General features: G+C 42.9%; 1 protein-coding gene across 3 annotated transcripts in view; it reads left to right on the top strand.

The window, feature by feature from the left end:
* Positions 1-739: 739 nt before the first annotated feature.
* The window catches only part of GPAM (glycerol-3-phosphate acyltransferase, mitochondrial), a 29,822-nt gene continuing 20,334 nt past the window's right edge, over positions 740-10,227 (top strand). For 2 of the 3 annotated variants that reach the window (XM_059851960.1, XM_059851959.1), the window contains exons 1-4: positions 740-893; positions 2,308-2,438; positions 4,382-4,504; positions 7,468-7,541. In XM_059851960.1, coding sequence (XP_059707943.1) covers positions 2,337-2,438; positions 4,382-4,504; positions 7,468-7,541 — 299 coding nt within the window. In that variant the 5' untranslated portion in view covers positions 740-893; positions 2,308-2,336. The remainder of the gene's footprint in view (positions 894-2,307; positions 2,439-4,381; positions 4,505-7,467; positions 7,542-10,227) is intronic. The other variant, XM_059851961.1, reaches the window with a different exon arrangement.

Genomic DNA, 10,227 nt, shown 5'->3' with positions numbered 1-10,227 from the left:
CTCTGGGCTGGGGGAGGAGGGCGATGGAAGCGGTTGCTGAACCACGCGGCGGCTGCGCCAAGGGCTGGGCAGGGCTGGGCACCGCCGTGGTGCGAGGGCTCTGAGGGCGGCAGGGCAGCGCCGGGGCCCGGGGCCGGGCAAGGCCGCGCCGCGGGCCGGGCGCTCAGGAAGTCGCGTCAGGCGCGGCGCCGCCGCGGGCCCGGCGGGAGGGCTGGGGCAGCAGCGGAGCCCGCGGTGAGCGCGGGCCCGGGGCCGGCGGCGGTGCGGGGCAGAGCGGTGAGCAGCGGGCAGCGCTCACGGGCCGGGCGGCAGCTGGAGGCGGAGCAGGCCGGGCCGCGCGGGCGGTGCTGCCCCCGGCGGCGGGGCGGGGCAGCGCAGCGGCTGCCGCGTGGCGGGAGGGGCGGTGCGGCCGGGGCAGCGCGGGGCAGCTGGCGGAGCGGCAGCAGCAGCAGCGGCGGCGGCGGCGGCGGCGGCGGCGGTGGTGGTGGTGGTGGTGGTGGTGCGGTAGGGCGCGGGCCGGCTGAGGGGCGGCGCGGGCCGGGCGGCGGGCGCGGGGCCAGGTGGGCTTGGGGAGCCTCGGCCGTCCCCGCGGCGCTCTGGGGGCCGGTGCCGGAGGCTGCCTGCGGCCGGCGCCCGCCCCTCGCGGCGGCCGGGGAGGCGCGGGGCGGCCCCTTGGCAGCGGCGGTGCCCGGGGCACTGCGCACCCCCACCGCGCTCAGCGCCGCGGTTTTATTTATAGCAGGTCTGGTGAGCGGCGGGGCTGGAGCCCAGAGCGCTGCTGAGAGAGCCCTGGTGAGCCCGGAGCGCTGCTGGAGCCCGCGGGGATGGCGGTGGCCGGCAGGTGAACAGCGCCAGCGCCGCAGCGGGCGCTCGGGGGGCGGGTTGGCTCACAGGTAGGTATGCGGCGGCTGCTGCTGCTGAAACAGGCTTTTAATTGCGTACTTTTTAAAGTTCATATTTTGTATATACCGGTGCAGCCAAGGTCACCTTGAGCACGAGCGGGACGCATTTCGGTTCCAGCATTTGAGGTCTCTCCAGGCATTTTTTTTTTGTGTTTATTGGGAGGGTTTCGTAGTAATTTGCCTGAGGACTAATTTAAATAAAAGGCGGATTGAATGTAACAGCCAGCAAAGATAAAGGGATGACTTCGGTACTTAGTCTGTGCAAGGATATGCATGGTCTGCACGGTTGATTATACTGGCTCCGACTCCAGGTTGTAGTGGGAGCTTTCTGCGTGCACGTATTACGGGATGGGTTTGTGGCAATTTGGGGAGGGCACTAGGAAAGGCAAAAAGCGTCGACTAGAGTTTTAGGTCTTGCTGTTGCAGGTGTTAGCTTAGCATTCTGGGTGGGAATAGTTTTGTTCCTGATGGCCCTCAGCTTGGCCATGATAGAAGTTTCCTTGCAGTGACAGATGCAAGAAGAGGTATTGCCTCTTTACAGTTTCTCTTGGTGAAAATGCTGGGATTCTTATTTCAGTGGCTCTCAATAACAAAGCATTTTAATTTGTAGTCTTTTGCAAATACACTGTACAACACTAAGTTGTTTTAGTATGTTAACCGTTCCTTTTTTCTTTGGCCAAGGGAGAATTATTTACTGTGCTCATTATATGAGCTACAAAACTTCCATTTCAAAATAATTAATCAGGTTGAGATTTCTTTACTGCTCTTTAATCCCAAAAGACTGAAATGTTACTTGTCAGCAGCATGTTCACATTTAGAGGTGTGCTTTTTTATAGAGCACTCCTTCTTTGCAAGGAATTTGCAAACTGGTTTGACTACAGCTAGACCAGATACAAAACATATACTGTGAGATAGGATTAGGTGAGAACATAATTGACAGTTTTTGTAGATCGTAGGTGTCCTTGAGAAGCAAATTATGAAAGAGCAAGGTCAGAGTGCAAGAGAATAGTAAACTTATGAAAGTGTCTGACATGCGTATCCTTATGGCTGCAGGGTTTAAACCATGCAGTAAAGAGCAGTGGAAAATTACAAGTGGACTATAGTGACCTGTTAAGGAAAGAAGAGCAGGGATAGAAAAGCATGCAGGAAGCTGGTTGGTGTGCTGTGTTTTTGGAAGTCAAATGTGCTGGGGTTTTTAGCATATTAAAATCATGCCAATTTCTAGCTGCAAGGAAGCATCTTTGGAACTGAACTGTTACTGAAGGATCAATACCAGTTTGCTAATTTATTGCTAGATGCCCATCACTGAAATTAGGTGTGTATTTCTGTGCATGCATATAAATATATGAATATACAGATAAAAAGAATATATATATATATATATGCACATGTTATTATTTTGCAGTTTGTGATCTTCGGTTCAATTCCTGTGTCATGGATGAAACTGCTTTGTCCCTTGGAACAATAGATGTTTCCTATTTATCCACCTCAGCAGACTGCAGCATCAGTAGATGTAAGCATTCCACTGAAGAGTGGGTAAGTAAAAACTGGGAATGTTACTGGCCCTATTTATCTTACTATTTCTTCAACCTGAAGGTGGACTTTTTATTGTTACGAAGAATGAAGATAAGGAATTATGTCTCTCATGCATGATACAGTTTGGTTTTAATTTAACTTGAAACATGAGGAGGAACATACAGTTCAATTCTGTGGCAAAGAGTAATGTTGCTAGAAAAGAAAAATCCTGTCAAACTCTATTGATAGTCTTACAATTGTCTGGTGTGATGTTGCTAATCATTTTATATAGCAGTAAAAGTAGAGGATCCCATTCTGGAGTAGCTAAAGTCAAACAAAGTCAAACAGGAAGCTTGTTCCTCTTCTGGGTGATGTAGTTTAAAGTGTGCAGGCGAAAAGGAGCTTGATGCTGAAGTTGCAGTCATATAGGCATTGAAGCTGGAGCAGGAGTGCAGTCCAGGAGGCAGAAAATATTAGTGGATATAAATAAGGAGCCTATTAAAAGTCTGTGTCCTCCATTGAGTGAGTCTTGGGATTTGGAGGGGACAAAGGTGACATCAGACTGGTCTGGGTGGAGCCAAAAGAGCCACATGGGGACTGGGGTGGTGGTAGATGGTTTAGCAGCATAGGTCAGGAGGAATTAGACATGGATCTGAAGAGGAGGAGCTTGAACTTGATACAGAAGAAGAATTGGAAACATGGCCAGAGTTGAGGGAAAGGGCAGATGTCTTGGCAGCTGGGATTTCTATCTAGCTAGATCTAAGTTCCATGGAACAGCGAGCTGCAATAACCAAGAGGTCTGTGAGAAAGTGGAATAAGGGCAGGCAAGTCAGAAGAGATAGAAAAGAGGTTTTGTAAGAGAATGCTGGAGAGGTATGTCAGGGGTTGGAGGCAAGCAGAAGGAAGATGACATTGTTACAAAGTTGGTTTATTTTGGAGTTAGCTTTAAAGGAGGTGGTAGAGGAGGTATTATGGCAGGTTTAGCATCTTGATACTTATTTCAGATGGAAGAGTTAGCCTTGGAATATTTGCCAGTTTGTGCTGCTTGCCAAATGTGATACATGCACAATTTAGTTTTTAAGCATTTTCAGCATTGTTTTTGACTTTCTGGGAGTTTCTCACTGGGCTGAATATGTGATAATCTGCATTTGTGTCTTCCAGTCTTGGGTCTGCCCTATTGCTCTGCCACATAAAAGTTCTATTTTAAACAACGTTTTGGTTTGGTTTGTTTCTGTAACTTCTCTTTTAACACTGGAAGTAACTTTCTTCTCAATAAAAGATGTGGTTTAAAAATGGCAACCCAGTTCTCATTCTCAGTCAGCAATAATTCAGTAGACTTTAATGGAAATAAATCAGGATCTTTGAAAATATACTTAACTACAATTTTTGCATTATGTCCTAACATAGAGAATGAGTTCTGTGAATGCAGTCACTCTGGATTTTTTTGTTCTGTAATCTTCAGATAGACAGTGTAACTTTGGAGAAGTCACAGGGGTTCCTTTTTCATATCACTCTGTTTGGAACTGCTGAAAGTGCCTACAGAGTCTGTGGAGTTAATATTTTTGGTACATTGAGTCTTCTTGCAGCTTTACAGGGTGATATTCAGTTGAACTTTAAAATACGTTGTTCATATTGCAAGCACCTTTACATTATTGAGAATGTAGTGTACTGTTAATTTCTTTCAGTTTTCTCAGCTGGCAGTTTCTTTGGTGTTTCTTAAGTACAGTTATCATTCCTTTCAAAATTTTGTGTGTCAACCCATGCAGCAATGCTTTACATAACTACAACACTGAGATTTTGCTTTAATTTTTTTAAATTTTAGAGAAATGTCAGAAAAAAAATGTGCTTTACATAATTGAGGGGTAATTTTTTGTGTGTCTGACAGCTCTTCTTCCTCAAAGCTTTGCCATACACAGCAGAACACATATTTCTGCATATTTACACAGTGGTCTTTTGTTCTGCAGGGAGAGTGTAACTCTCGTCCCACTCTGTTCCGATCTGCCACTTTAAGATGGAAGGAGGCTCTGCTGAGCAGGAAAAGGCCGTTTGTGGGACGATGTTGCTATGTATGCACTCCCCAGAGCCGGGTAAGAAGATTATGGAATGGATTATGTTTGACAATAATGCATAGTTGCAGTGTAATGAAGTTGCAGTAGTTTCCTTACTTTCAGAGTTAAGGTCACAATGTTTTTTACTTCATGAAGTGCTAATGTTTTTCACCGTTGTTTGTGGTTACGTTTAATTTGTCATGGAATTAAAGGATGCTATATGCCTGTTTTGATGCTAAGTCTCCCACCTCTCAGTGCAGACTTACTCCTTGCACAAAACTCTCCAGCTCCTCAGAATTACTACTAGGAAATGGGATAGCAAAATTATCTGGTGTGTTAGATTAATAATGGGAATTTGGAGCATATAAAAGTGTGAAAGTTTGCTTTTAGGACACTTTTATTTTCTATCCACAGAATAAATACAGTTTGGAAGCTAAGCAATATGCTTCCTTTCCAACTTGCTTAGTCCTATACTTGTGAGAACAAGTTAATTTTCTACACCTGGCCAATTTTCTACACCTGCCTCTCTGCCCAGCCTGGAAACAAGGACTGCCAGTTGTGATAGTGGGGATATTTGTCTGCTGGGAACAGTGTCAGGATGGTGGCTCTCCAGAGGTTGTGCAAGCTGATTTAAAATGTGAACCTTATTGAACGGCATTGGGCAGGCTTTCTGTAAGCTCAAGATGCAAAATGCTGATAAATGACACAATACAGTTTACAAGCAGTTCATCATGTAATTTGGTTATGTGTACACCCTGAGCTTTAGATTGCACTCAGTTAGAACTTCATTGGCTGGGCTAGAGGGAAAATTTGCTTCCCTCTTTGACCAAAGAAAAGTTATTTCACTCTGTTCCTCTGCCAGAACAGAAGATTGCAGCAATGACACAAATGGGCTATAGAAATCCAGATGCACTGTGAAGGTTGTGAATGATATGGGCAAAAAGACAAACAATTAGATAAACTGAGACTACTTCAAAAAGACAAGTCAAGTGTTTTGACTTGCAAAAAGGTGTGTGTGAATCCTCAGCTTAGGGCTTTATGCATTTAGTAATTAGCCTGTTAGTAATTAGGCTGTTCCTCTCAAACTGGGAATTATGCTTTAAAAATAAAAATCTTGTTCTGTATTTTGTCCATTTAATAGGAGACTAATTAACTATCCTGAGATCCCACTTAAGAAAGGAGCATGACCTATTAAGCCCTTTGTTGCCTTCTGCTGTAAATAAAAAAATACCATCCTTGCACAGTCAGTAACAAAGATAATCATCTCATTAGATTCTAAATACTTTTTTTGGAGTTGCCTTATTCATTATTTTTCTTAAGAAAATAAATGAATGAGGCAAATTTCCTTAAGTGTGCTGACCATACTAACAACTTGCCAATGCTGAGAGTGGAAACTCTTGCTTCTCCCTCTTGTTTTCCTTCCTGCACTCCTGAGGGCTGATCAAGTTCACTAACCAAGCAGGAAACTGCCTGCTTTATTAATTTAGTCTGTCTATCTTAGTTTTTTGTCTTGTCTGCGTGAAGTTGGGATGTTAAAGGGTGTAATGAATGCTAGAGGTGCTCTAAGAGGTGAGGCATAGAGATCAGCAGGAAAGGCCAGGATGTGGTGGTAGGAGCTGGGCTTCTTCTTTGTGCAAGCAGGGAAATCCTGTATTGGCTCAGTTGGTTTCACAGAACCACGTGCTCTGCTTGACACAGGAGTGGAGAGGATTTAAATAAGGAAAAGCCAAAGTGTAACAGTACTGCTGGAGGGTGAGTTTCATAGTGAGGTTTAACCTGACACTCGGAGCACTGGTATGGACAGGTATAGACTGGCATCCAGTGCTACTGTACTTTGTTGCTGATTGTTTTGGGAGACCAAGAACAAATCATCTTCTCTTTACCAGAACATGTCATCAGCTTATCACATCCACAAAAAGTCACCAGTGTATAGTCAAAGAAATTAGCATAACATTCAAGTTTCCTCTTAAGACCTTAGAGCATTAATTGGTTGATTGTACATCATAGTTGTGCTTTAGCAGGGAGCAGAAGACTCTGCTCTCATTGTAGCATATAATTTCTACCTGATTTTTAAATGACATAGGACAGTCATATATTTTAATTTTGTGGTAAATGGTGTGTCCTAAACAAAATACAAACAAATTACTCTTACCTGACTTGTATTGCAGAATTGGTGGTGAGGCTGTTTTGCAGCTCTGCCGTTGCTGGTGACCATCTTCTTTGCTGTCCTTTTTTTTTGTTTTTTTTTGATATGTACAGTTCTAGTAGTTTTAGCTGTAGTTCACTGCTGGCAAGGTACCAGTTTTATAATTACATATAGAAAGAAAGAAGGGTAGAAAGAAATCAACCTCTTCATCAAAGTATTCACTTGGGCTATGGAAGAGTAGAATTTAGGTCTTCCTGCTAAGGAATGTTTGTTGTGGAAGTGCTGTTAAACTCATCCCAGTTAATACCTTGGCATGTGGAGTTGTAACAAGGCTCTACAAGGCTGGACTGAGTTTGTTGTTCAGGCAGAGCAGGAATGCGGAGATTTGCCACCTAACCATGAATGGATATCCTGACCCTTGGGCTGTTGTTACACGATGCTTGTTCTGCTGGCAAACCGGATGCTACAGACTGAGCATCAAGTGCTCATGGTTACAGTAATGCCCAGTGTGGCTTAATAAAATTCTGTCTCAAAGATAAGTTCTGTATTATGACAAGTCCTGGTTTGTATTACATCAGAATCTACTGAAATGTTGTGGCTTGAAGAGTGTAACCAGTGCAACCACACAGCAAAGCCTAGAGAATGCTTTGAAAGTATTGGACTTGGGAATAGTGATTAGAATTCCATTTTCATTTTAGGAGTTTGTGTAGGTTCAACACTTCTTTGCTTTTGGCTTTGCATATAGTACAAATGAAAAACATTGCATTATCTTAAATATTGTGATGAATGCAACAGACAAAGCTATTTTTATGTAATGAAATAGTCCATCAATCTTTTTTTTTTCTTGGTTTTACAGGATAACTTCTTCAATTCTAGTATTCCTTCTTTGGGTCTACGTAATGTCATATATATCAATGAAACACATACCAGGTATTGTAGCAAGTGTTTCTTTTGCTTTTAAAATTCAATGTGCTCTGATTTTATGACAGAGAAATCTTTATTATGATCTGGACTGAACTGATATATATTGTGGTCCTAAAATGCAGAGATTTGGTGCTAACTTCAGTAATGTGCTTGTTAAATCTGGCTGTGTGTATTTGGGAACTGGACAAAGTCCTTTGGGGTTATAGACAAAGAGTGTAGGGGTCAAACCTGTTTCACAAAAAACCCAGAATTTTTTCACGAGAGAGATTGTTTCTCCTTTCATGCAAATGGCAGCAGCATCTGTAGCATAATATTGAGGGCACCCAATTTATTCCCTTATGCAGAATGACTTCAGGCTGCCCTTTAATTTACTGAGCAGATCTGGCTCACAAGTTAGGTGTTGACTATTACCACTTATGGCAATTAACCTGAATATGTCTTATGAATCTGTCTCTTCTCTGCCTCAGTGGCAGAGTGCAGCTTTTGAAAAGTGTGGTATAAATGAAAAAAAATCTAAAAAATGAGGATGGGTCTTTGCGCTATTGGAATCATATCTTGTGTTCTGGGATGAAGATACTGGAATTGCACAAAAATATTCTGTTCTTTGGAAAGTTAAAAATGCTTGCTAAGTTTTCCTTACAGTAATCATTAGCATAAGTAGGTCCTGCAGTGTTTGTTGTAGAGTCAGAGCAAACAAAGAGAGGCCAGCAGCCTGAAAGAAATGAGCCAAAGTGTCTGAGGGAAAGAAAGGCAGCATTGTGTGTGCTTGAGAGGGAGAAAGCTAATGTTAGAAGCTGTTCTTTATTAAATTTGTATTAATTATGGGGTTTTTAAGAGCTGAGTTTGTAGTTTAGAATACAGAAACATAACAGAAGTACTGTTTAACTTTTAAAAAATCAGTTTCAAAAGTCTAATGCTTGAATGGTGTTGAATGGTTTTGAATGGTCAAAGTTACTTGAATTGGAAATATTAGGAGAAAAAAATATAGGTTAATGAATTATTCTGAAACAAACATATCTAGCTCAGAATAGTGAGGAAATATACTGTCATTATAGTGTGAAAATGGACAATTTTAATGAAGTTCTGATGTCTCATGGGGCTACATAGTCACAGTTCCCTGGTTTTAGAAAGCAAGAGGGGTTCTCTTTAACTGCCAGCATGCTGTAATTGTACATATCTGAGGTACAACTGCCAGTTTTAAATGTCTCTTGTCTGGTCCATTCTTTGTCATTTTTGTCTTCTCTTATTGCTACATGATCAGAAAACAGATTTTTCCAATTAAACATTATGTGTAAGCTGTAAAATGAATGTAGAAGCCTTCATACCTTGACAGATCCCTGCAATAGCTGTGTGCTATTCTGATATGTTCATAGTTACCAAAAATTATTGTTGTCAGAAAGCATATCCTTTGCTTTCTGGAAAAATCAGTAAGGCTCTCAAACTTTAAAGAGAAGGGGGAGAAAGGAAAAAAGCAATTAAAACAGGGTCACCAGTCTTCTTCTCTGACAGAACGAATAGCTGGTCTGAAAATTTGTGTGATCATTCCATGCAACTGTGTCCATGGCTTATGCATGTGCACCCATCTTAATTACAGTTCACTCTAGGACTTTGGCCTTTTGCAGTGTAAAAGTTCTGTCTCATCTTTCCTTGCTGTTTTTAACACATGTATAACTTTACTGAAGTGTGGTAGGGAGGTTTAACAGCCAAGATCAGTAACTCGAGTGATGACAACGGGTGAGACGTTGGCAGGGCTCCAGCATGGAAACCACCATGAGCTTTGTCACCCACAGTTCAGTTTGGGACACTCACTGGAGCAGCAGCCAGGCATTGCACCAGCAGACCTCAGGACAGGAGTTTTGCATAATAGTTACTGCTCTGGGCTTAGAAATTGCCAGAATTTAATTTTTCATCCCACTGTTAATTCTGCCCCATCACATCAGCTCTGCTGTTTGGGGGTCCCAGGTGTTTGGTTTGTGTAAATGGTGGCTTGTCCACTGCTGGCCTGGTAAATGAGGGAGGTGAGGAGAGAAATAGTGATGAGTAACCATTGTGGGGGAAGGGGTGTAAGCCATTCCTGTGTCACAGGCATCTTCTGTGATGTTTGATATTCCAAATAACTTTTTCTCAGGTGATTTCTGCTTGTATGACTGAAAGAATAGAGGACAGGTTTAATTAAAAAAGAAGGGTCTGTCTTCATAAGTTACCCTAAACACTTGAATTTGTAGTGAGATTTATTGATTATTTTGTCCTTATACTCTTGCTAAAACTTTGCTAGGAGAAGGAATGGAGAAGACACATAGGACTGGGTGTTTGAAGACACTGTAAAGGAAGAAAAGCTAACAAAAAAAGTGGGTTTAGTTTTGATGGCTAATGCAAACATATTTTCAAAAGTGTTTGTGAGAGTTTACCCTGTGCTTACGTGAGCAGCTTTCCCAAGAGGACTTGATGTTCCTTGAAGAAGTTGACAAACCTCTTAGCTGGGCATTTACCTTCCTTGGTGGAAAGGGGCACCAAATTGGAAATCAACGCTATCACTCCTTGTGGCCTCGCTGAGCTGGGTGTTGGTTCCAGGGGACAGACAAAATGTATATGCTGGTTTGGTCACTATAGTCCTGTGATTCTGTGGGTGTTTTAAGGCCAGTGTCTCCCTGAGTTGAAGGGGTGCAGATGTTGGCTCAGATGTTCTGTGCTA

Source organism: Haemorhous mexicanus, chromosome 7 (assembly GCF_027477595.1).
Source record: "Haemorhous mexicanus isolate bHaeMex1 chromosome 7, bHaeMex1.pri, whole genome shotgun sequence".
Classification (NCBI taxonomy): Eukaryota; Metazoa; Chordata; class Aves; order Passeriformes; family Fringillidae; genus Haemorhous; species Haemorhous mexicanus.
The sequence above is the reverse complement of the archived record's forward strand: the minus strand, read 5'-3'. Positions and strand labels throughout refer to the sequence as shown.